Here is a 27,263-nt window from a genome sequence, read left to right on the forward strand (position 1 = left end):
AGCGTAGCGAGTGTTTCAACACACGAGAAGTAAAATACATTTGCGCCCGTGTGTAACACAAAACTTTTCACCTTACTATAGCGAGGAAAGTGCAACATCCACAGGCGTTAGATCATCTTCATCACTGTAATCACTCATTTCTTTACGATATTATAACAGAAAACTCTGGAAGTTGTGTATTTTTACGCGAGTCGGTGAGAAAAGGTTTTAAGTAAAAAAATTGTTGACAATGTTGACATTTCTGATGTATGAAATGTCAACGATGCGTTTTGAAATTGCATCGACTCAACTTGTGCGTTCAGAATTATATTTAACATCATTATAAAAAAACAAACGTTTCTTATGGAATTTTAAGGTTTATGGCTTAAAATCATTAATTAAAGCTAAATTTGGTATTTTTTATTAGATTCTCAAACCATTTATTTAATGATAATTAATATTGAACGAACCATTATCATGAGCGATTTACGTTTTGTTATCTGTCAAGCTACTTAAACACGCTCCATCCAAGGTCAAATTACTTTCCCCACTAGTGGATAAAACGCGTTTTTCCCCGCTGGTATTGAAGGATAAACGACAACTTTCCGAGCTAGTGAGGGGAAAAATAATTTGATTTGTTCCCAAAAATTGACAATATATGTAGTTTAAAAAACTTTATTTTTCATTTTCTCATTTAGCCCCCAAAAGTGGCCCCCATGTTTGAAATTCATTTGTTTACGTTACATGTCCGTCTTTGAGTCACAAACTTATATGTGTGTACCAAATTTCAACTTAATTGGTCCAGTATTAGTTTCGGAGAAAATAGGCTGTGACAGACGGACAGACAGACAGACGCACGAGTGATCCTATAAGGGTTCCGTTTTTCCTTTTGAGGTACGAAACCGTAAAAAGGACTTAACGTCTAATATATTCAAACATAATATTTCTATATACTCAGATAAACGAAATTGTATATATACCTAGTTTGAATTGCTACATAAGTCATAAAATTAATCTCTTTATTTGGCGGGGCCTATTAATTTGGCGCACATTGGGGTTTCTTTGCACCCCTAAGTAAACTAAGCAAAGGTACCCCAAACAATGAGTCTTGCGCTCCTTATTCATAGTTTCGTTTTATATGAAACAACATTTCATAAAGTAAATTTACCGATAAAATATGTTACATAAGATGTTCTTCTTATATATGCAAAATTTCCTTAAAGTGGAGCAAAGTAGAAACATTTTACGGTACGTAAAATGTCATAGTAAATTCTAGAAAATAGTGCATTTAACGATAAAATTGAAAGTATTTACAGACTAAGAATGCACAAAGGCGGATTTGAGCTACGTTCAAGTACCTAGCTAACAATAGCACAGTGCTCTCAACGCAGGAATCAAGGTGACTATGGTAAGATTGGTAAGTAAGGACCAGTAGGAAGGTAAACTACTTATAATGATGACATAAAAGGTAATCGGATATAATAAAATAAACCACAATAATAACCATAATAATCACAATATGTATTATTTCAACATCAAGTAAACATCATTAGGTACATTACATATTGAAACAGGATGACTGAATTCGGAACACAACTATTACATTTGAAATTCTTGCCAACCAGTATAAACATTAGTTTAGTATCTATGGAAGTTTTAACAGGATACAATTATATACGAGAAAAAAAGTTCATACATTTTTTGGCTGTCCGTTTGCCGGTCATAACCAAATGGACCAATAAACTGCTTATGTTTGTTTTTTACAAAAAAAAAACGATGTTTTTAAACTATCCGACCTCATTTTGTGCTAAGAAAAGATCAGTAAGATGTGCTACGGGCGATGCTATGAAACTCGTAGCAACTCGTAGCATTGTACATGTTCATATGCAGCTAAAGCTTTGCTAAACGCGGAATAGTAATAATTGTTATAATAATTAAGTATCAGTTTTTAATTTAATCACTAATTCATATGATGGTACGGTTTTGTGTAACAGTAGTTTATGCAACTGATACATAATGAGAGTCCTTAAAACACAAGTGTGGCTTTTATAACAGAATCACACGAGTGTTTTAAGGCCTAATTATGTACAGTTGCATACACTACTTTATCTACACACATATCATAAGTACTCTGAGAGGGTCTCTATTGTTTGACATAATTATTGAAAGTCATACTGTAATGATTGTCATATTATCATTAGTCATAATTTGGTTTTTCACAGAAACGCGTAACTTTTCAGGATTGCCATAAAACAAACCTAACCTAACCTAAATATAGGATAACCCGAAGAAAATCCTGAAAAAATAACGGTTTCGGAATTATGACTAAAGATAATATGACAATCATTACATTATGACTCAATAATTATGTCAAACAAAGGGACCCCACTCTAAGATGGGTTCAGAAGCCGTAGTGAAATGACCTGCATTGCTACTAGTGCTAGTTTTCTTTAGAACAGCCGCTATTTCGATGTATTTGCTGTTGTTATTCCCGTCAGGCAGGCGACAATATTAGCATAGTTTGTTACAAGAACTTTTGTACCAAGTCATATTAGTCTTATCATTCATTCTTGTTAGATGGCCCATTATGGAAAGGGCTTAAGTTTATAACTAGTAACTACTACAAAAATGTTTGGTTAATTGAAAGCCCCAGTGTGACGGTAACCATAGCAACGAGTGACAAGAAAATATTGCTTCACCTATTTACAGCTTGCACATTTCCGTAGGGCAAAGGAATCTACAGTGTTGTCACTCTGTCTCTCTCTATCTTTTTTTAGGACACAGGGCCTCGAGAGTATTCGCATATTAATATTTTCAGATTTTTGCTGGACTCAAATACAGTTTAAGACGCAAGCAAATAAGCAAGGATGATGGTCGCAATTTTAGCCAGTTAGTTTTCCTTTTCTATTCCACCTTAAGGTCCCATGGTACATGAGCCCTGTGTTTTCGTTGCTCGTAACTCGTGAGTCTTGTCATGAGTAAGGATTATGCCTTCGTATGTGAGACAAATGTGAATTCACAGTTAACAAGAAAAAATCCTACTTCATATACCTATCGCAATCTCATCTTTCTTGACGCTAAATACTGAGGATTACTCAGTTACTTTAATCGGTGTGTGAAACAGGTTGTGCAACTGGCTCTTCTGTTTTATTTAATTAATAATTGACGTATATCTGACCAAAAAAAACCAATTTGTAATTCAAATATCAACCTGGAATAGCTAATTAACAACACTCAAGGTCACGCCGATTTCACGCCGATCATTTATCGGCGGCGGTGGCGTGGCAAAAAAGCCCGGCGGCGGCGGCGCGCCGGCGCGGCACACGCGTCTATCGCCAAACGTGAACTATGCGTCATTGAAGAGTTCCGTTCTGATCATCATCAGCAGTTCCACTTCATCAAATGTCACTTTTTAAATGTAAATGCTTGATTTGTTGATGAAAATACTAAAATCACTATATGTATGCCTTTAATATTTGAGGAGTTCCCTCGATTCCTCATGGATCCCATTATCAGAACTGCTTTTTGACAAAAACGGGACCAATCTGTATGTATATACTTATAATCAAAAAAAGAATTTTCAAAATCGGTCCAGAAATGACGGAAAAAACATACAACCGAATTGAGAACCTCCTCCTTTGAAATCTTGAAGTCGGTTAAAAACGAAGCGTATTTTTATGACTACACGTCCACAAGGCAGGGAGTACGAGTCACAAGTAATTTTTAAGCGTTCATATGAACACAAAGATTAGAAACGGTAAAAAAACGCCAACGGTTTTAATGCGACGCTTTTTAAACTCTCGTGCGATTGGGGCCTAATGGCGGCAATTCGATCCTCCGTCAAGACGAATGTTTTTTATTTTTTAACCGACTTCAAGATTTCAAAAGGAGGAGGTTCTCAATTCGGTTGTTTTTTTTTAATGTTTGTTACTCCGTAACTCCGTCATGTCTGGACCGATTTTGAAAATTCTTTTTTTGATTGTAAGTATATACATACAGATTGGTCCCGTTTTTGTAAACGCAGTTCTGATGATGGGATCCATGAGGAATCGAGGGAACTCCTCAAATGTTAAAGGCATACATATAGTGATTTTGAAAGAAAGAAGAAGAAAGAAAGAAAATACATTTATTTGACGCCACAACATAGTACATAAAAAACAGAAAAGCATGCAGACAAAAAAACATTTGGACGCCAAAAAGGATCCCCACTCAGCATAGTGCCGCGGCAAACCGTGGCGCTGGTTTTCTGTGTGGTTTTTAGTATTTTCATCAACAAATCAAGCACTTACATTTAAAAAAGTGACATTTGATCAAGTGGAACTGCTGATGATGATCAGAACGGAACTCTTTAATGACGCATAGTTCACGTTTGGCGATTTGTCCTCTTGGTTATGTTTGTTAAGCAAGTTAGGTTTTCAAGAAACATTTTTGTCAAGCTCGAGTTCTGATGATGGGATCCATGAGGAATCGAGGGAACTCCTCAAATGTGAAAGGCATGCATATAGTGATTTTTGTATTTTTATCAACAAATCCAGCATCTTCATTTTAAAAAGTGACATTTGATGAAGTGGAACTGCTGATGATGATCAGAATGGAACTCTTTAATGACGCATAGTTTACGTTTGGCGATTTGTCCTCTTCTTTATGTTTGTTAAGCAACTTAAGTTTTTAAGACATATTTTTGTCAAGCTCGAGTTCTGATGATGAGACCCACGAGGAACCGAGGGAACTCCTCAAATGTGAAAGGCATACATATAGTGATCTTTGTATTTTCATCAACAAATCCAGCATTTACATTTAAAAAAGTGACATTTGATGAAGTGGAACTGCTGATGATGATCAGAATGGAACTCTTCAATGACACATAGTTCACATTTGGCGATTTGTTTTCTTCGTTATGGACCCAGACCCAAACTTGGACCCGGACTCGGATCCGGACCCGGGTCTGTACATGGACCCCAACTCGGACCCGGACCCGGCCCGATCTCTGACCCTAACTTGGACCCGGACAGCTGGACACGGACCCGGACTCGGATCCGGACCCAGACCCGGACCCGGAAATGCTACTAGAAAAGTGGGTTTTTGAACTGCGATTCTCACAGAACAGAACTGCTATCAGAAAAGTAGGTTAGGTTAGGTTAGAGCTGTGACCCTTACAGAAAAGAAATGCTATCAGAAAAGTAGGTTAGGTTAGGTTAAAACTGCGAGGAGAAAAGAGTCAGAGACCTTTTCACCGCGTGCCTGACTCAGGGGCGGTTCCCCGATAGGTGTAAAATGGGCAAGCTGGTGCTCCTTCGGAAGGACGGACGCCCACCTGATCAGCCGTCGGCCTACCGCCCCATAGTGCTGCTCGACGAGATGAGCAAACTTTTTGAGCGCATAATTGCTACTCGTCTCGTCAGGAGCATGCAGCCGGGTCTGAGCGACTGCCAATATGGCTTCCGCCCGCAGCGCTCGACACTGGACGCGATTGCCCGCGTAAGGGATTTTGCCGAGGAGGAGGTCTCTCAGGGTGGGGTTGTGATGTCCGTGTCACTGGACATTTCCAACGCATTCAACACCCTACCCTGGGAGATAATAAAAGCGGCACTCAAATATCACAACGTGCCCTATTATCTGCAAAAAACAGTGGCGGATTACTTTGCCGGGCGCGTTGTGGTATTCCCAACTAAGGATGGCTGGGGGAGGCGGGAGATGGCGTGCGGTGTTCCACAGGGCTCGGTGCTGCGCCCGCTCCTGTGGAACATCGGTTACGACTGGGTCCTACGCGGGACCACTCTACGGGGGGTCAGCATTACCTGCTACGCTGATGACACCCTCGTCTCATCCTGCGGCAGGATCTACAGGGAGGCCGCCTATATAGCCACAGCAGGGGTTGCACACGTGGTGCACAGGATTCGGGCGCTAGGTCTGGAGGTCGCACTGCACAAATCCGAGGTTCTGGTCTTCCACGGGCCTCGGAACAAACCACCGGTGGGAGCCCAAATTACCGTGGGAGGAATTTCCATCGCCGTCGGGTCGACTCGCCAAACTGCGTATGCAGTTTGTTGGCGAGAAAGCGCTCTTTTTTACAATTTTATGCACCTACTTAAGTTGCTATCTTACTATGCTTACCCTAAGTTTGACATTAAAGTTAGTCTTAGAAAAAATATACCTATATAATAAAGTAATAAAGCATCCTTTTACAAATAAATGTTTCTACCTAAAGGATACACTATGCTAAAATAACAAACAACAACAAATATAATTTAAATAATAATACACGGTTGCTAAGTCAAGGTAAGTTATCTATAAGTGTTTTTTTTAATTTGTTCTTTACTTCCAATATGCTATATTTATTTTCTCCTCTTAACCATTCTATTTCATTATATATTTTTGGGACCAAAAATTTATCTGTTCTCCTACCATAATAATTTTTGACAAAATGTTGCACATATTTCTTTAATCTAATATTTTTTGTTCTATATCTGCTTTGTTTAGGGACTTTAAATTTATTATTACAGTAATTATCTATGGCTATCAAATATTGCACTCTTTGAGTCACAGGTAATATTTTATACATTTTATAAAGTTTTTCGTATTCGCCTTTCAACTTATTTTTAGTTTTGCTGTCCAATAAGTATTTCAGTGACCTTATCTGGAGCTTTTTAATTTTATCGATATACGTTTGGAAGGTTCTGCCATATACATTAAGTCCATAACCTATCACTGAGTCCGCTAGTGCGTAATACACTACAAGCATAGTTTTTTTGCTAATTAATTTATGTAAGTAGTACATTTTGCTCATTACTGAGCGTAGTTTGGAACAAACCACATTTATGTGTGCTTTCCAGTTGAAATTATGATCAATATGCATACCTAGATACCTATAAGTGTTTACGTATTCTAGCGGTTCACAGTTACATTTGTTATCCTTTTGGTTGTGCAAGCAATCGTATCCGTGTCCTATCACACCTATCTCATTATAATTAACCGACTTAGCCCTGCGGTTGTATGGGGAATATATGTGCATACTTTTTGTTTTTGATAAGTTTATAATTATTCCGTTATCGTGGGCCCATTTAGCAATCTCGTCGAAGTCGCTTTGGATACAACTGTGAGCCTCTGATATATCTGTATGCGAATATAGTAGGCACATATCGTCCGCATACATGTATACCTTGCATTTCTTTATAACGTTTACAACACTGTTGACCAGCATTAGATAGCCGACAGGGCCATACACCGAGCCGGTCGGCACCCCAAGCGTGACGTCACACTCCGCGCCCATGGCGCCGGCGATGCTCGTGCGTATGGTCCTGCCCGCCAGGTAGCTGCGGAACCAGTCGTTGACGGGGCCGTCTATGCCACATTCCCGCATTGCTTGCAAAAGCACTTCATGGTCGAGGGTATCAAATGCCTTTTTATAGTCTATAAAAAGCGCAAGCACCTGTTTACCTTCGTTTAGACGGCTGTTGATTTCATCCGAGAACTGTGCCAGAGCCGATCCCGTACTTCGACCTCTCCTGAACCCGTGCTGCGAGTCTGTAAGTATGTTATGCTTCTCCAGAAAACCTGAAACTTGTCCGACAACCACCTTCTCGACAATTTTATTAATTACTGAAAGGTTCTCGACAGTAGATGGAAGTTCGAGGAACATTTCAAGCGTTTGGCTCCGAAATTGCTTTCTGCAGCCAGAGCGCTTGGGCGGATCCTCCCAAATCTGGGCGGACCAGGAGGAGCCTCCAGGCGGCTCTATATGAGCGTGGTGCGCTCAATGGCGCTTTACGGGGCAGCAATATGGGCGGGCACCCTGGGAACTCGAAGTGCGGCCCTATTGCGTCGGCCGCAGCGGGCCATAGCTCTCAGGGTGGCCAGAGCGTATCGCGATAACTCGCACGCAGCAGCCGGCCTGCTAGCCGGAAGCCCGCCTTGGGACCTTGAAGCCAAGGTTCAGTCCGCGGTCTATTGGCGGGTGCTGGCAGCAAGGAGGGAGGAAAACTGGCCCGCCCCTCAAGAAGTTCGCAAGTGGCGGGAAGAAGCACGAGAAGTGCTATATGAAAAATGGTCGGAGCGTCTGGAGATCCCGGGAGCTAGCCGGGACCTGGTGGCCGCTGTTCGACCCGTTCTGAAAGAATGGGTCGAACGCAAGCACGGTGCACCCTCCTTCCACCTCACACAGCTCCTAACGGGGCACGGCTGCTTCGGCTGGTACCTGTGTGAGAGGGTGGGAAGAGAGCCGACGACAGCGTGCCACCACTATGATGGAGGAGCCGTGGACACGGCTCAGCACACGCGCGAGGTATGCCCTGCATGGGCAGAGCCTCGCGCTGCGCTGTCCGCGGCTGTGGGAGGAGACCTCTCACTGCCGGCGCTAATACGCCGTATGATCAGCAGTGAGGAGGCATGGGCGGCAGTGGCTTCCTTTAGCGTCACTGTTCTAACGCAAAAGGAAGCGGCAGAGCGATCGCGCGAGGACGACGCGAACTCGCTCCCTCAGCGCCGAAGGAGACCAGGTAGGCGGCGAAGAGCCTTCGCATCAAGGATAATGCCGCCTTAACGGGACCCAGCGGGTGATGGGTCGGGAGTTCCATCACCCGCATGAACAGGTTCGAGCTGGAAGGCCCTCGAGTGTTCCGAGGAGCCTTCAACGAAGTAAGCTGCTAGAGCAGCCGCAAAGAATGGGTTCGCAAGAGCAACGCCGACGGGGTATCGGAGATCTACAACCGAGTTCCCGAAACCTCGTCTACAAAGCGGGCGGCGGAACACCCCAGGGGGTTTAGTCCGTGGGAGTCGGACATACCCACTAGGCTTCTCCCGGGCCAGTGGGATCCATAAAGGATTCCCCCAGGGTCATCAAAAAAAAAAAAAAAAGGTTAAAACTGCGATCCCTACAAAAACGAAATGCTACTAGAAAAGTGGGTGGTTTTACCTTCTTATCTACATAATTAGGCAAAAGATGCTATCTTTTTCATTTCATTGTCTGGAATCTAAGAGTGCACCAAACAATAAGTGCTTTCAGCGGCATCCCCCATTGAAGTCGGTTTTTTTTCTTAAAAATTATTATTATAGACAAACGAATGAAGTCCTCATGTCACTAGAGATCAAATGTCTTGCGGTTTATAAGGGTTTATATTCAAAAAACATACTGAATTGACGTTTCGTATCGATAACTGTTTTAATATCTATGGATACTAGAATAGAGATCCACTTGAGTTCCGACAGCTGATTTTTTTGCGCATAATTTTTTTAGCTTAAATAATATTTTTAAATATTATAATTACCTCATAGTTGATGTGAAAAGTAATATGTGTCACATGGTAGCAAAATTATTTCCATCTTGGGCGTGACACACTTGAATCCCTCACTACGCTCAGGATTCTATTATAGAATCCTTCGCTTCGTTTAGGATTCAATTGTACGCCCTCGCCGTAAATATATCATTTTGCTCCCTTGTGACACAATCTACTATTTCGTTACTTCTATCTAAGCCAAGTTCTACGCCCACTTGCTACGACGCGACGAACTATATAGATTCCAACCCTAGCCAGATATTAGGAGTGACGAAACGACTGACTACGACGCTACTAGGACCCCATAACTTAAAACCGGCGGCGACGCCGACGCGTCGGCGCTACGAGCCGCCAGCCGCCCCGCGTAAGTTAGTGTAGCAGAATAGGGTGACAGGACAATGAGGATGTACGAATAGTTTCCTTCACTATCGAATACTACATATGCTTGTAAGGATATAATACACTGTCGAAAAATGCATATAGGTAGTGAGGTATTAAATGTGTTTTAAAACGAAGAATTTTTATTTGTCACCCATAAACTTAGTCCTTTGAATGCTTAATAAAGTTTAAATGTGGTATTTTATTTCCTCCTCAGAAACGCGAAACATTACACAATGGATTACAATACGCGTTACACCCGTCTGGACCCGGCTTAAAAACCGAACCAGCTCTCATAGGCCAAGCAATAAGAAGGTATAGAGGTAAATGCAAGGAACACTATTTTTAACTTCGTAGCTTTGTTTAAACTAGTTAGGAGATGAACATATCAAAAGTCCCCGGCCGTAACCCTGGTGCTGGGGGGGAGAGGGGGGTTTGAAGGTTTCATTTTTCAGTTTATCGATTATATCTCGGAAACTATGCGTCTGAGCGACTTGGCCACTTATACAAAATGATAAGAGATTTAATTTGTTACAAGTTTTATTCAGTCAAGTTTTTCTATATCTTGTATAGTTTTTGAGATATCCGCTCTTGAAGGTTTATTTAGGGCTCTCAATTTTATCTTGATTATCTACATCAGTAAAGCTGCTAGGCCGGGTAACGTTTTCGTATAAATCGGGGATGCTGAATTCATTTATGGTATTAACAATACAACTTTCCGAAGTAAAAGCATATAAACTTTAAACAAATAACTTTTTTTTAACTCCTCTTCACGCTTAAACCGCTGAACCGATTTAGTTGAAATTTGGTAAATAGGTGTTTTTAGTCCCGAAACAGGATATAATATAGTTTTTATCTCAAAAATCATACTTTGAAGGTGTGAAATTTGGTGTGAGGGGAATTCAGCTTTTTCGCCGAAGTGGAATTCCTGAGGTTAATACTGTTTAAATTTAGGTTTGAAGTCATGTTTGGTATCATTATCAACTTAATCAAACATGTAGACCATCCCAAATATTATTTAAAAAGGTTCAGCGGTTATTGATTCCCCATATCAATTTCCACCCCACTTTTAACACCCTTGAAAGATGATTTTGGTTATAAAAACTATCCTATGTACTGTACGGGGACTTAAACCATCTCTACACCAAATTTCAACGAAATCGGTTCGGCGGTTTAAGCGTAAAGAGGAGTTTTATAAAAAAACATTTTTTTAAATTATATTTTTACTTAGGAATGGTGTCAATGTTGGTACCATAAATGAATTCAGCACCCCCGATTTATACGAAAACGATCCCAAACCCGGCCTAGCAGCTTCACCGATGTATAGGTAGATAATCAAGATAAAAATGAGAGCCCTAAATAAACCTTCAAGAGCGGATATCTCAAAAACTATACAAGATATCGAAAAACTTGACTGAATAAAACTTGTAACAAATATTATCTCTTTTCATTTTGTATAAGTGGCTAAGTCGCTCAGATACATAGTTTCCGAGATATAATCGAAAAACCGAAAAATGGAACCTTCAAACTCCCCTCCCCCCAGCACCAGGGTTACGGCCGGGGACTTTTGATATGTTCATCTCCTAACTAGTCCAAACAAAGCTACGAAGTTAAAAATTGTGTTCCTTGCATTTCCCTCTATACCTTTTTTTGGGCATTTATTTCCTGGCCTATCAGATGTTTATCATTTTCACATATTCGTATAGTAACCTAGGGCGGACGATTGATTAAGACTAAAGGAAGCTATTACAAACTTACGTTACATATAGGTATACATGTACCTACATATTTGGCTTACCTAACTCCTTCCTTGCCTAAGAAGCCTTAGTAAGCAGAAAACGTGATGCAAAGAATTCGATTTTTTTAGGGTTCCGTACCCAAAGGGTAAAAACGGGACTTTAATATTATTATTATTTATTTATTTTCATAAGACACGGTACATAGGTGTTCATTGAAATATTACTGCCAAACTGCGAAACAGTTTGATGGCAGTTGGTTGAGCTCTTGTAATAAATACATTTGTGTTAGTTAAATATAAACATGCTGTACTATTTTAACTTAATAACTAAGCATGCAAAATTAATTCTAACTTATTCTGTTAGGCCTTCAGGGCCAGCAAAGACGGGTCCACTTTTTATATGTTTCCATAATAAGCTGACCAGTCTCTACTGCTCCTGTGGGCAATTATCTATTAAGGTGGTTCGATTTTCATACAAAATTCAATCTGCTTTAATTAAGGCACTACACACTATTACTACACAAATATTTGCTCATTTATCTACTTTCGAATATTCGTTTGCGCTAAATTAATAGAAAAACTTTGTTTCATACAGAAATCATACATAAATCAACGTAATTTTTTCATCAATTTTACGTATGTGTGTGTCACAAATGTCGTGTACAAATACGTTGCGTGCGACGTTGCCACTCTATGACGTTGGCGACGTTGCCTGGCCGACCTGGCAGGATTTGCAGTGCCGTCATGTTTAGTGCATTTTTATTTGACAGTGTTGACACTGACACATAGGGTCATGTTTATTGTGTCAATTTGTTTGTATAAATTGAAAATGATAGCAACGTCTAAATCAAGTTACAAAAATCATCGGTGTTCTGGTCCGCGAAAATCCAGAAAAATTCAGACTCAATTGAAGCGGAATTCATGATGGTGAAGTTTCGTAAGGTAGGTACAGTTTCATTCCTTCATTGTACATTGTATTTTCTCGTGCCGATCTTTTTAGAAAATAATTCTCACTTCTTCCGTAATGGTAGATATAAGCAGTGAACAATACCTATATAATGTAATTATTACTGTTTTGGTTGCCGAATAGTCAATGTGTCACTAACTCTAGGTTTTTTTAGGTATTGTGCAAAATGAAGAGGCATTCTTGGAAATATAATGTTTTCCTTCATTAGCCAGAAAAAATCAGGACATCCTCACTGCAATAAAGTAAAATAAAACATTTCCTGGGGATGAAAATTATGGAATTTTGTCTATGAATGAAAAACACAATTATTACTAGGTAATTTGTTGCATCATCTTTCTTCCTATAACATTAGAGATTTTGTGCTATCATGATATTATTTTTCTTTCAGGTACAGGGACAACTACGGCTAACAAATATGAAAAAATGTTATTTCATTTGTTGTGTGAATCCATCTACACCAACAAGACATCCACTGCTGGACATAGGCCTCCCCAGGGATCTCCACAACGACTGGTCTTGCAAGACCGGCCAAAATATCGAGAAATAAATAATATAAATAAACATGATAAATATCCCGTTTTCTATAATAGTTATAATTAGAAGGCCATGCAATGTTGTTACTCACTGTACCTACTTGAATCCAAAAAAATAAAATAAAAAAAGTTTTAATTTTATTTTACAATTACTACTTTATTATTAGTACATTACGATACAAGTGCGAAAAGTAGGAAATTGGCAACGAGTGGCGATAAATTGAAACACGACCGAAGGAAGTGTTTTAATCGACACGAGTTGCGAATTACCTTTTCGCACGTGTATTGTACAACGTTTTACAGTACATAATTATGGCCCTTTACATTTTCGACATATGCACGTATTGTACTAATTACTAGGGCGGTAACGTATATGTAGCACCATATGTACTAAAAAGTATTTTATAGTACATATGGTGCAACTTTCTCGCCCTAGTGCGTAAAGAGCACTTTTCATGCATATGTCGAAAGTTTAAAGGGCCATATGTACTGTAAAACGTTGTACGATACACGTGCGAATAGGTAATTCGCAACTCGTGTCGATTTAAAACACTCTCTGCGGTCGTGTTTTAATCTGTCGCCACTCGTTTCGAATTTTCCGCACTTGTATCGTAAATAACTATTTCAAACTGCAAGGGTACGATGATAGATCTCAATTCAATATAATTTTGCAACATCTGGCATTATTAGGTTATAAATTGTATGGAGATGAAATCTATCATCGTACCCTTCCAGTTTGAAAAATACTATAGAGGCTGGGCAGTAAGGGATTGCTTTACTTGTAGAACTATATTTAGCCCTTTAAAAAAAACTGATACCTAACACTTACAAACCTGGACTTCCTTGGGCTAGTGCTACTAAGAATCGTCAGTATTCTCCATCCTTTCTGAGTTGGAAGAACCCAAAAAGGTGAGATTTGTGAAAGTCAGGTTTTCAATATATGTGGCGTTTTCAACCAAACAGGTACCTACTTATTGTTGTCATATTTCCATAAAGCTTCAAAATGAAATCAACCTAATCGACAACCGACAATGTGGTACCTTTTAGTTCAAAACGTCACATATTTTTATAAAACGTTATAAACTAATTTATTAATAATACTGAATATCTGGAAGAAAAAGAAAACATAAGTAAAAACTCAAAAATGCTCGTTTTCCCAGAGATAAGACCTAGCTAGATCGAACCCCTTACAGCAAATTTCATCGAAATCGTTAGAGCCGTTTCCGATATCACTGAAATATATTTCGGTTATATCGGAATCGGACAAGAATTCGAAGAATAAAAGGTATAAGAAACATAAGATAACACAAAAAGGACAAAAAAAAGTACCCCTGTCGTACCAGTTTCGAACCCGAATCCTCTTGCACGTATTTCCACGAACATACCGCAACGCCATTGCAGCATACTTACACTGCTTGAAATTGTCTACTACAAGCATCACGGAAACACTGTTTGCATGTGTGAGTAATAGTAGGAAATAGCATGACAGAAACACTCTGTCGACTTTAAAAGTGTTTTTTGCACTAATGAAGTATTCAATGTTTATTATAATAGTTCAATATTTATGTAAAAAGTGCGCTAAACATACTTTTAAGTATACAGATACCAACACTATTCCACAAAAAAATAAAACCTGAAAATTTGCGAAAGTGACGCCATCTAGCGGGGTTTAAGCTTTGGGTAACCTAGTCGAACCACCTCAAACAATTTTTCTGGAAGTGCATTAAATATTTTAGGTACCAAATATTGAAGCGTCCGCTCTCCGTAGTAATTGGGAGTAATATTATCTAAGAATAATTTAGGTTTTTCTTGTAGTCACTTTATCTTTGTTCTGTGTTTTACATGGAAATGACTATGAACTATAGTTATGAGATGCTACATTAAATAACTTGAATTTTTCATTCACTGGTATTACTAATTATTACTAAGACCTATTAGTTATTCTGTGCTAAGGCTCCGCTGTTCCTCCGTCCGTCCATTCGTCCGTCCGTCCGTCCGTCTGTCACCAGGTTGTATCTCATGAACCGTGATAGCTAGACAGTTGAAATTTTCACAGATAATGTATTTCTGTTGCCGCTATAACAACAAATTCAATCAATTTAATTCAGACTTAAATATCCTTACGATTAGGTTAGTGAGTACAAATTTACAAGTCTTATTACCCTAATCAACCATGAAAAGAATAAAATGTGCCAGTTAGTTTGTCACTTTCCGCTAAATGGCGTAGTGCCGTCAACGCTGACTGTATACTCTATCAGTATAAATAAGTGAGTCTATGATATGACATTTACTATAACTAAAGCCTGACCAGGAATATATGATCACGCGCCATGTTGCGGAATTTCACTGTAACTAATTTTTTCATACTATACTGAACTCTCACCCTATACATGAGAAGGAACAGCGCCCTCTTGACAATGATCATATATTACTGGTCAGGCATTAGTTGGTCAAACCAAATTGGCAGAGAATAAGAACAAAATAGTAGATTGTGTTACAAGGGAGCAAAATGACATATTTACGGCGAGGGCGTACATTGAATCCTAAACGAAGCTAAGGATTCTATAATAGAATCCCGAGAGTAACGAGGGATTCTAAAGTAGAATCCCGAGCGTAGTGAGGGATTCAAGTGTGTTACGTCCAAGATGGAAATAATTTTGCTACCATGTGACACATACTGCTTTTCACATCACCTAATATGAGGTAAATATGAGGTTTAAAAATATTATTTAAGCTAAAAAAATAATGTGCAAAAAAAAGTAAAAATAGTGTCCTAGAACAGAAAAGTGTTATTTTGATCCCTCCTAGCAGGGAAGAAAAGTGCCACTTTGATCCCTACTAGAAGGGAAGAAAAACCCCTTTTCCCCTCACTAGCTCGGAAAGCCGTCTATTATCCTTTAAAACAAGCGGGGAAAAACGCATTTTATCCACTAGTGGGGAAAGTAATTTGACCTTGGATGGAGCGTGATTAAGTAGCTTGACAGATAACAAAACGTAAAACGCTCATGATAATGGTTCGTTCGATATTAATTATCATTAAATAAATGGTTTGAGAATCTAATAAAAAATACCAAATTTAGCTTTATTTAATAATTTTAAGTCATAAACCTTAAAATTCCATAAGAAACGTTAGATTTTTTGTAATGATGTTAAATATAATTCTGAATGCACAAGTTGAGTCGATGCAATTTCAAAACGCATCGTTGACCTTTCATACGTCAGAACAGAAATGTCAACATTGTCAACAAAATTTTTACTGTTCTTCTCACCGACTCACATAAAAATCAGAATTTCTATTGTTTTCTGTTATAATATCGTAAAAAAATTAGTGATTCCAGTGATGAAGATGATCTAACGCCTGTGGATGTTGCACTTTCCTCGCTATAGTGAGGGGAAAAGTTTTGTGTTACACACGGGTGCAAATGTATTTTACTTCTCGTGTGTTGAAACACTCGCTACGCTCATGTTTCAACTCCACACTCGCGGGTAAAATACAACTTTGCACCCTTGTATAACAAATAACTATTTTCGAATTGGTGATGCGAAAAAAACTATACTCATCCTTTTCTTTTGGGTGCTAGTACTAGTGTAAGACAAAGATGGTATGATTCTCTCTGTCTATGTTTGAAATGAGACAATCCTTTGACAAACTATATTTATGAATAGCGGAAACTATCTACATAGACTTACTGAGCGTTACTTCCGCCAGAAAAAAAAACTAAGTTACCCTCTAGTCGCGCCTAAAGAAGTTTTACTTCAAAAATAAGTTACATTTTTAATAAATGGTGGGCGAGATCGACTCGCACTTATCCGGTTTATTTTCTATTTGGTTTCGACTAGCATGATACTGACGACTGTCCGCTCCGCCTCCGCCCCAGCCCCACGCCCGCCCAAATCCGTTCAGGACGAAGACGGTGTCCCGCAAAAACATCCGTAACCAGGATCTCAGAACCTACACGCAGTTTATTACTGCGGTTAATATAATAGGTAGGCTGCCCTCTTAATAAAGAGTGCAGTAACTCGTGTTTTTGTCAAAATAGAGTTACATACATATTCGGAATCAGCAAGACGAGCTCTACAACTTCGTCTTTGACGTGCTATATAAAATATGGCAGGAACTTGACTTTCCATTAACGATAACTGCAGTAACTTAGAATTCTATATATAGTTTACCAAGCATAAGTGCAATAAGTTTAGATACTGCGCAAGTTTTTGGAATATATTTGTTAAACTATTAGTATTTTTTTTTGTCAAAAGTGCAGTAGCTATAGTTACTGCCCTTAACAGTGAAAGAATCTAATTTTGACTTTATTGAGCACGCTATCCATAAGGGCAGTAACTATACTTACTGCACTTTTAATTGTGAGAAACGTTCTTAAATATTATTGCTTATTGGTCATTACTGCAGTAAACGGTATTACTGCGGTAATGCTTAGAAAATAGTTTTTAAGTTTCGTAATATTCTTAAATATATGTGCAGTATGTCGAAGTTACTGCAGTTTTATCTAGGAGAAAGGATATTTTTTGCGGATCAATTTTGCGGGGTCAGTTCGGCGTAGATTATTACAAACATAGTTTGAAAGACATGATTTTCCCAAGATCGGAGTGAGTTAAATTAAATAATTAGTTACTACGTTTATACTTAAGCAAACCTAATACTTTATTAACTTATTTTGTAGCGATAACTGCAGTAAGTACTTTTTGTAATCATAAGTGCAGCAAAAGTGTTACTTACTGCAGTTATGGTTAGAAATAGTTTTGTCAAATCCTACGGTATAAGTAATAATTAATGCGTTTTCGTAATTTTTGTCCCATTTGAATGCGTTTTTATATTTTCAGTAATAAATACAAATTCTGTAAACAGTAACAATTATTTTGATATATGATTGATGCCTGTCACTAAAATAGTCTATGAGATACAGCTAAAAAAAGAAATTAATTTTCAAACCGCTTTTTCTCGAAAACTGGTTTGATCGAGTTACTGCACTTATCATTAGGAGGGCAGTAGGTTAACAACTACACAAAATGCAAAGTAGCCGCTAGACAATACAGACAATGATGCATGCCTCAGAGAAACTTCATTTCAAATCAATTTAATTTATTCCTCTCTTAAGTTCACTTATAGTACTAAGGTATTATCTGTTTAGGTATCTGTTAAAATTGGTTGCAAAATAATAAGCAATGAAACAGACAGTGTCGGACGGGTTGGGTTGGGACGGAAGGGTTGCGTATCTTAATTTAGTCTCGACTAAGAGCTAGCCCCGGAAAAAGATATAAGTACCTACATTAGTTACAATGTTGAGTGAACGACGAAAACCCTCTAGTTTAGTGAGCTATAAGCACTATTCTTATTGCTATGTATATCCGGGCGTCTGGCAGATAAAGGTAGTTCGGTCAAGGCCAGAGGGGCAGGCTAGCAATGGGACCATGTTCCGGCTGGTTCCGATAAGTTTGACGGAACTTACGTACGTACAGCTGTGAAAACTCTAAGAGGAAGGGATATGGAAATTCGAGATAGTACACTCTATTTCTATGTGCGTGCTCCAATCGCCTATGTAGGGTAGGTCTACTAAACTGAGGACGTAGGTAAGAAATTACAATAGTTAACTACAAAGTAGGGTTTGCAGAGGTCACGTGTGTCTGGTTTGTATAAGTAGGTAGTATATTATGTAAAATTAACAACTGAAACTAGATTGTTCTAATACTGGGCTGCCATCTAGGTACTAAAAAACCATCGCGCAACTACTATCATCAACCGCCTGTAGATCTACATTCTATAATTTTAGGTAAGTAGGTACCTGAACCAATGATTTTTGCGATCTGGTGACGTAGATACCTACTTAATTGACGTGCGGTGGATTCTAGTGAGTACGCTGGGTGTTTGCGTCGCCGGCATCGTAGGTCGTGACGCGGCGCGAGTGACGTCACTGCGAGGGTGGAGGGCGCTCAGTCGTCGCCAGGGCAAGGGTAGTTGTAGCCATCCCCTAGTGAAAGTCGACTCGACTCGACGTCAGTAAGGCCCGCTTCGCTAACCGAAGCACACGCGTTGCTCATCAATAACACTATGTACTACGAGCAAAATAACCTGAAATTATCACAGATTCTCGCTATATTGACAAGAAAGTATAAGTGAAAAGTTTTAATACAGACCGCCGCTCTCCGTTTTCAAGTTATAAGTAAGTGATCATTTTAAACAAACGTGTTCTTAAATCAGTTTTCGAACCGGTAAATATTTGTTTTATTGTGTATAAAAAGCTTAACCAAGTTGTTGGTAAAATTATATTCATTTACTTCTTTCTCAAATCTTTGACACTAACTTGCAGTATTAGGTGTTGACAATAACTGTTGTTTAGATACAGTAATCAAAATTACTTATTATCGAAATAAGTTTTATTTATTAATGTTGAAATTTAACATGTACCTACTTAATAAATCTGTTGTGTTAACAACTACCTACCTGTGTACCTAGAGATAGTTTCGTTTGATATTAGGTATTTACATTTATTTATATACATATAAGCGTTATTGCGAATTTGTAATATACATATACATATGTACCTAATAGTGTTACTTTCCTTTAGTTTCTTTCTTTAAGGATAAATACAACAAGACATCAAAACAAATATATCGCTAGATCACTTCTAACCGTGGCTTATATATAGGTAGGTACATGACTACCTATACTACATGACGCAAACTAGTTTCATCTAACACCTTCAAAATCCCGGGCACAATAAAACTACGTTTAACTACACTTAGTAATTTTACTTAAATGAGCGATGAGCATTTAGTTTCGTAAAGGAGGAAGAACTTTGCTTAGCTGGATGGAAATGAGGATTGAGGACTATGACTCCTGTAACCCAAAAATTTTATTGACAATCTAATTCCAGCATCGATGCATGAACGCGGCTAAAAATAACTGGGGTTCGCGCGCTCATGCCCGCCCGCGGCCGGTTCGCGTTTTCACTCACTACACTATTTCTGTCTATAAGAAAGAAATAACATGATTTGCAAAGTCTGTGGACGAATCGTTTAGAAAATGAAAAAAGTGCGTAAAAAGAAGTGTCGCGAATTGTTGTGAATTGATAGTAGGTCTAGTGTATAATGTTTACTGACTCCCCAGAGTAAAACTCGACAGGTGAGTACAGATAATTGAAGTCCGGAAATAAAAATAAATCGCTGCATCGGAATCATTTATACGGTAACGACTGGTAAATTTTTATGATTAGTCAGTAAGTGAGCTGCGAGTGAATTCATAGATATATCAGAATCAATTAGTACCTGCCTACCTATTGCACAGGTACAAACAAGCTTTTCGTGTAGGAAATGGGGGATTATCACGAATATCGAAATTTTTTATCTATCTTTTTTGGGGGCGAAAAATCTATCTAGCTAGGTTATATCTCTGGGAAAACGCGCATTTTTGAGTTTTTATATGTTTTCCGAGCAAAGCTCGGTCTCCCAGATATATAGTATATATGTAGGTAATATGTAGGCTACATAAGGTAGCATGCGCCAGCGAAAGTTATTGCTTTCAAGAAAATTGTATACCTACCTACTGCTGCATTACTATACTTCGTTTTTTAGCATTAGGTATATTTTAAAATTTACCGCAGAAATGCCCGATTTGGAACCACAAGCTTACTTCTGCGAAGTTCTTTCTAATGCTAAAAAAACGAAGTACTTATAGTACCAGTAATTATCGAAAGAATGCATCAGAAAACATAACATTTTTTCTGTGTGTACTTTATTTTTTGATCCTAAACTGCCAAATACTCTATATTACTCAGAAAAAATATGGCAACCCTAGTTCAAAGTAACCCCGTTTCAGGGTAAACGTATTGTGTGGCGTTGTAAGGTCAAAACAATTCTACGCCGTTACGAGGTTGAAAGCAGAAATGTTCTAAAACCGTTATTATGAAAAGGCTGATTGATATTTTGACCCTATTGCACCTGGAGCGCTGCACGCTGGGGTAATAAACTAGCTAAATATGTACTTATTTTTGTAGTTTGTAGGTACTTATAAGATACCTGTGCCTTGCTACAAACTTGGATTTGGGCGCAGTTATAGGAGCATTCATTGCGTATAATGATCTTATAATCAACTTACAGAATGTCACTAAGCCTTATAATACTCTTACCATAGAGAAATATAAGTAAAGAAAGAGTGGTAACTCCATACATCAGTTTTCTTACCACAACGCGCTTTATTTCGTAGTCGACATCTAGCATCAAGTAGCGGAACTCTCAGTACTGCTACTCGACACTAGATGTCGAATGTGTCGCGACTGACGAAAAGTGTATTGCTCAACAATTTATAACAAAGTAATATTAAAACAGAAGGAGTTGGAAATAGACTTCCGGTTACTCTGGTTATAATATTAACTGAAAATCGTTGACCATTAGACTTTTTGTTTGCCGCGACATCTATTGTCGAGTAGCAGTAATGAGAGTTCCGCTATTTGACGCTAGATGTCGACTAAGAAATCAAGCGCGTTTTGGTAAGTCAAAGAGGATATAATAAGATAGAGCGGTACTGTCATGGTAAATGTTGTAACCATGGAGACTATAAAAGGAGCCAAATCTCTATGTATGAAAAGTGTCCATCAAAAAACAGTAATTAGGCGGCGCCACCATACACCGAAATACTACCAAAACAACCTACGTAATTTGGTCGGGTTATTTGTTGGTTCATGTTATACTCATGTCCCAGAGCCTAACTAGCGCCACCGGAGAAATTAGGAACTTTTATTTAAAGCTGAAAGCGGTCACTTTTGCAACAATTCTGCCATAAGAGATTGGCATCCTTTCTATACCATCCATAGTTGTAACCACTGTTAATTCACTGCCATCTATCGACATACTTTAAAACTAAAAATGAAGATTTATAAAAATACGTTAAAATGTATTTAAATATGGATAAATGATTTTTTTATTTGCATTATTTATTTTTATATGATTTTGAGTTTTGACCCATGTTCTTTCACTGATATGCGTTAAAATTTTAAATAACAAACGAAACCGTCAACGCCCTCTATACGAGAGTAGGCCAAAGCTAGTGGCGACATCTGATCGAAAATCAAATTTTCGTGATTTTCGAGGCACGTTTTTTCCTTAGACCAAACATCTTAGACTGTATCCATCTATTACGGAGTTATATCTATCTTTGTGGTAAATAAACTGATGTATGGAGTTACCACTCCTTCTTTTATTTATATTTCTCTATGCTCTTACAGAAGCTCAATTACTCCTATAATGTTCTGAGTTCTGATTTTTAAACACAAATACCTACTCTTATTAATAACTGACATAAGTACCTATGTTAAATATTAAAACAAATCTTGTTTATAATAATGCACTAGTAATGTTCTTAGTTATTAGTACGTTTTATAGACAAATGTATAAAGTAGTTCATCGTTATTTCGTAACAAATCATAGGTGAGGCGACAGCGGCTGGGAAAAGTCAATATAGATTTTTTTACTTGCGACTTAACTTATCAAGAAATCCTTTTGTGTTTTATCGCTTACAAAGTCATTATACCTAAAATGTAGCGTTTTAAAGTATCCTTTTTATGTAATATTTAAACATACCGTTGGTGACCGTTAGGTTGGTAAGAAAGGGTTGCCAATTTTCGGCAATAATTTAGAAAGCATACATAATATGTTTTGGATAGCCTAGTAAATACTCAGAAGGCTATAATTTAGAGTTTCTACTGCCACGTTCTCATGCAGTATCAAAAATTATGCCACGCCGAGGTCACGCCGACCACGCCGCCGCCGCCGGTCAAAAAATCATCGGACGCCGCCGCCGATGATTTTGCCATCGGCGCACTAAAGGGGGACGGGTAGTCTATTGCGCGGCGAGCCACTCTCGCGCCAATCATGTGCTAGCCCGTCTGGTAGAAGATAGGACTAATACTAAGTAAAATCGGTTATTTTTTACTATGAATTACTGCCCATAGGAAATAGTATGGAACGCTCATTTGTTTCTTGCATAGAAAATGTACGGCGTAGTAATTTATAGTAACAAGAAACATAGGCCCCGCCCAAGCAATAACGAGGTATAGAGGGAAATGCTTGGAACCCAATTTTTGACTCCGTAACTTTGGTTGGACTAGTTAGGAGGTGAACATATCAAAAGTCTCCGGCCGTAGCCTTTGAGCTGGGGGGAAGGGGATAAGGTCCCATTTTTCGGTTTTTCACTAAACTTATATCTTGGACAGGGATGTTGCGAATATTCGCATCCGCATCCGCGAAACTTCCGCATTATTTTTGACATCCGCATCCGCATTCGCATAAAATCGATGCGGAGCTTAATGCGGATGCGGATGTGGAACAGGTAGGTATAGGAACGCCTTAGCGGCGGCGTAAGTGCTAGGTAATTTCGTCATTAGCCAATAGGAATCTCGTTTCGTTTTTGTGATTCGTCGATCGAGCACTTTAGCCTATGACGGACAGCGACAAGAAGTGAAAAGTTTGTTTAATTTGGACTTTAGTATAGTAACGCGATTGTGCGGCACCTATATTCTTGTTCAAATACCAAGTTTCCTTTTTTTTATAAAAATTACTAGTGTATCCGCGGATGTGAGCCTTTAAAAATCCGCATCCGCAACATCCCTGATCTTGGAAACTGCATCTTAGCGACATGAATACTAAACGAAAGCTGATTAAATTTGCTACAAGTTTATTTTAGTCAAGTTTTTCGATATCTAAATTTTCGGGATATCCTCTCTTAAAAGTTTGTTTGGGGCTTTCAATTTTATGTTGACTTCTAGTGCTTCTACATCAGTGAAGCTACTAGGCCATGTTTGGTATCGTTTTCGTATCACTAGATAGTATAAAACAAAGTCGCTTCCTGCTGTCTGTCTGTCCCTATGCTAAGATCTTTAAAACTGCGCAACGGATTTTGATGCGGTTTATTTTTAACAGATAGGGAGAGAAGATTGAAGAGGAATTATATGTATTATTATACATATAAACCTTATGCTGATGTATTCATCAGCATTGCACCCGGGCGAAGCCGGGGCGGATCGCTAGTGAAATATAAATCGGGAGTGCCAAATTTATTTATGGTATCACATTGCCTGCCTGCCTTTTACTGAGGAAAACACAAATAAGTTCCATAAACCATTTCAGTTAATGGTGGAGTCTACATGTTATTATTTAAGAAATAGTGTATAAACAAATGAAAATAAAATGCTTCACACTCAACAGCAATATACTTAATCATGATAAAATTGTCTAAGATAATTTGGTTACATTGACTATGACTTTAACAACTAACTAATAAACATATTATTTGTATACCTACTGCCATGTATGATTAAAAAGTAAACATTGATGCAGTTCACTGTAAAACATCAAAATACTCATGCAGTGTAAAACTAATCAAATATAAGTACACATGTTTATTGACTATAATTAATTACAAATGTGGAAGACAGATTTGAGAATTGTTATACTTTGCTTAAATGTAAGTTATACAAAACTACTAAGTTTATAATATTTTTACATGTTTTTTTTTTCATTATACTTCCACAAACTATATCATATTAGCTAGAGCAGTCTTTACTAATCCATAGTCTGAATTTTATTCTCACTGAATTAATGTAAAAAACTTTTGCTGCATTCAAGTTACTTAAACTGTCCATATTTTCCATATTTATTAGAAATCTTTTCATATTCTACTCCAGAAATATTTACTTTATTAAAAGGAAACTTAATTTTAACATAAAACATTTTGGTATAATAATAGAAAAAGGCTGCTTTTGTCAGGTAGTTTATTTATTGCACTGATATCACTATGGAGATTCCCCCGGGCGACCAAGTTGCAGGCTGCTAAACATAATTTTTCACTAATGGCACTATGGCTTTAATTTAAACCGCCTTCAAAAAAGGTACAGGTTTTTTTAAGTATGTAGGTATGCTACCGCAAAACTGTCATTTTATTTCTGACCTACATTTAGTTTTAAGTTTTTCTGCAAGCCTTTACTTTGAGAACCCCTGACTTGCCTGCAAGTGTCACTTTAACAGTGGCAGTTGTTTGTTAACATTCATTCCTTGAAAATAAAATTCAGACTATAATGAATGTCATGTCAACTAATCATATCTAATTAGCGGATATGGTTTTAATTTCATCTAAATCTAATTGATAATGGCTTCTCTTTAAATACAAACAACAACAATGAGTCCACTTCTACTTAAACATACTTTACAAAACTTTTTCAAAAATTCTAGCACCAATTTTAAAGCTATCTTCTAGTCCTGTAAAGCACTACTTCTTGCTAAATATAGGATCCAAATAGGCTACTACCTTCGGCCAAATTTCATCAGAAGTTCGTCCTTCAAATTCTTCAAGGATTCCCTTTTCTTTATAAAAATCAATAACAGGGCGTGTAATACCATCATATATTTGAAGACGTTGGCTCACTGCCTCTGGCCTGTCATCAGGACGTTGAACTAAGTCTTCATTTGTGATATCATCTTTACCGGGATGTTTTGGAGTATTGAACCCAATATTGTAGACTCTTCCTGAAGGCAAATGCACCCAGCGGTTTTTGACTCTGTCAATGATCACATCAAACGGCACCACCAGGTTGAGCACTACATCGACAGGTTGAGTTTTCCATAAAGCATTTGCCTGTGCGACCGTTCTGGGAAAGCCATCTAATAACCATGGTTTATTGTCAACTTTTTTCAGTTCAGTTATCATAAACTTTATTATTAAATCATCTGGAACTAATTTCCCCTCATTTAAATATTTTTTCACTTCTTTCCCCAAGTCTGTCTGATGCTCTATATGTTCTCTCAATTTGTCTCCACTGGACACATGTGCTATGTTGTATTTTTTTACAATACGAGATGAAATAGTACCTTTTCCCGATGCTGGAGCACCCAAAATTAGCGCCTTCAATAATTTGGCTTTCAGTATCATGATTTTGAAATAACCTTAATGTGACACAACAATGGTAGGTATTTGACTTGATCACACCTTGACAACACACAAGTCAACAATTACTGATAACATAAAAGTATTTGCAGCAGTATTATCAGTTATAATTTATAAAGAATTGTAGATAAGAGAAAATGAGTCCCTTATGAAACTTACAGCATTAATATAATATTTATTCCTTGTATCTTGGGTCAACGCCAAAAGCCATGGAATTACTTGCGTTTACTTGATGTCGATATCACAGTTTTTAATATTGTTAACAAACGACACAATAATTTTAAATTTCACAACTCATATCAACTCGAGTCGAGCGTAAATAGCGTAATAAAATTTAAATTTTGTGCGAGTTCAAAGTACACAGTGTGATACAAACTTCAAAACACTTCACTTGAAATGTCAAAATGGAAAGCGATCATTTTGACAACTGCAGCGTCGATGCGTGTTCGAGTGGACTAACATAATGCGTCGCTAACCGCTAGATGCGAACACGGCTGCTAGTCTAAAAACGAATCAACTCGGCCTGGGGTGAACTATTATTATTTCGTATCTACTTACTAAAGACATACCGTGCCTACTTGGATGTCGCGCTGCCAAATAAAATTAAGTACTATCGACAATATTACCTATGTGATTTTTGAGTAATAAATTAACCAGAGCAAGGTAATGTGTGTCTTGCTATTTCATTCAGTCTCGGTACAAAAAGTACTGGGGTTGACTGACGTAGCATGACAATACGAACGTTTCCGAAATACGATGGAAAATATTTATATTAATTATGCTCTATATATTTGTATTCTACATGTTTAAACACAAGAGGGGGATAAAAAACACATAGAGTTAGGCCCCATAAGCACGAGAGCTTTTTCAACGCGCGTTAAAAAAGCGTTTGAATGACACTAATGGAAACAAACGTAGTGGTTATATACTCTTTGATGGAAACATGTGTCATACACACGATGGCGGTAGCGCTTTTTTCAAGCGTTGTTGGATTTTCAACTTAAAGCCTTGGTCTTTAATTCGAATTTAGCGTGCGGGCAGATTCAAGCGCTTTTTCAACGCGCAATAATTATCTAACTTCTGCGGCATGGAGACTATATAAAGGAGCCAAATCTCTATGTATGAAAAGTGTCCATCAAAAAACAGTAATTAGGCGGCGCCACCATACACCGAAATACTACCAAAAACAACCTACGTAATTTGGTCGGGTTATTTGTTGGTTCATGTTATACTCATGTCCCAGAGCCTAACTAGCGCCACCGGAGAGATTAGGAACTATTATTTAAAGCTGAAAGCGGTCACTTTTGCAACAATTCTGCCATAAGAGATTGGCATCCTTTCTATACCATCCATATTCTGCGGTAATGTATGATAATCCGACTGACATTTTTGTATTGTACTTTGCATGGAGACTATATAAAGGAGCTAAATCTCTATGTATGAAAAT

General features: G+C 38.0%; 3 protein-coding genes across 4 annotated transcripts in view; 1 reads left to right on the forward strand and 2 right to left on the reverse strand.

The window, feature by feature from the left end:
* LOC134754951 (uncharacterized) overlaps window positions 1-27,263 on the reverse strand; it is a 533,971-nt gene that overhangs the window by 376,459 nt on the left and 130,249 nt on the right. The gene's annotated exons all lie outside the window — the stretch shown is intronic.
* LOC134754832 (uncharacterized) overlaps window positions 18,725-27,263 on the forward strand; it is a 64,138-nt gene continuing 55,599 nt past the window's right edge. The window contains exon 1 of one of the 2 annotated variants that reach the window (XM_063691260.1): window positions 18,725-19,043. The gene's annotated coding sequence lies outside the window, so the exon portion shown is untranslated. Of the gene's footprint in view, window positions 19,044-19,901; window positions 20,006-27,263 lie in introns of those variants that run through there. The other variant, XM_063691261.1, reaches the window with a different exon arrangement.
* Window positions 24,068-26,195, reverse strand: LOC134753889 (GTP:AMP phosphotransferase AK3, mitochondrial). The gene has a single exon (XM_063689852.1). The coding sequence runs from the start codon at window positions 25,799-25,801 to the stop codon at window positions 25,142-25,144; it is 660 nt and encodes a 219-aa protein (XP_063545922.1). The 5' UTR covers window positions 25,802-26,195; the 3' UTR covers window positions 24,068-25,141.

Source organism: Cydia strobilella, chromosome Z (assembly GCF_947568885.1).
Source record: "Cydia strobilella chromosome Z, ilCydStro3.1, whole genome shotgun sequence".
NCBI lineage: Eukaryota > Metazoa > Arthropoda > Insecta > Lepidoptera > Tortricidae > Cydia > Cydia strobilella.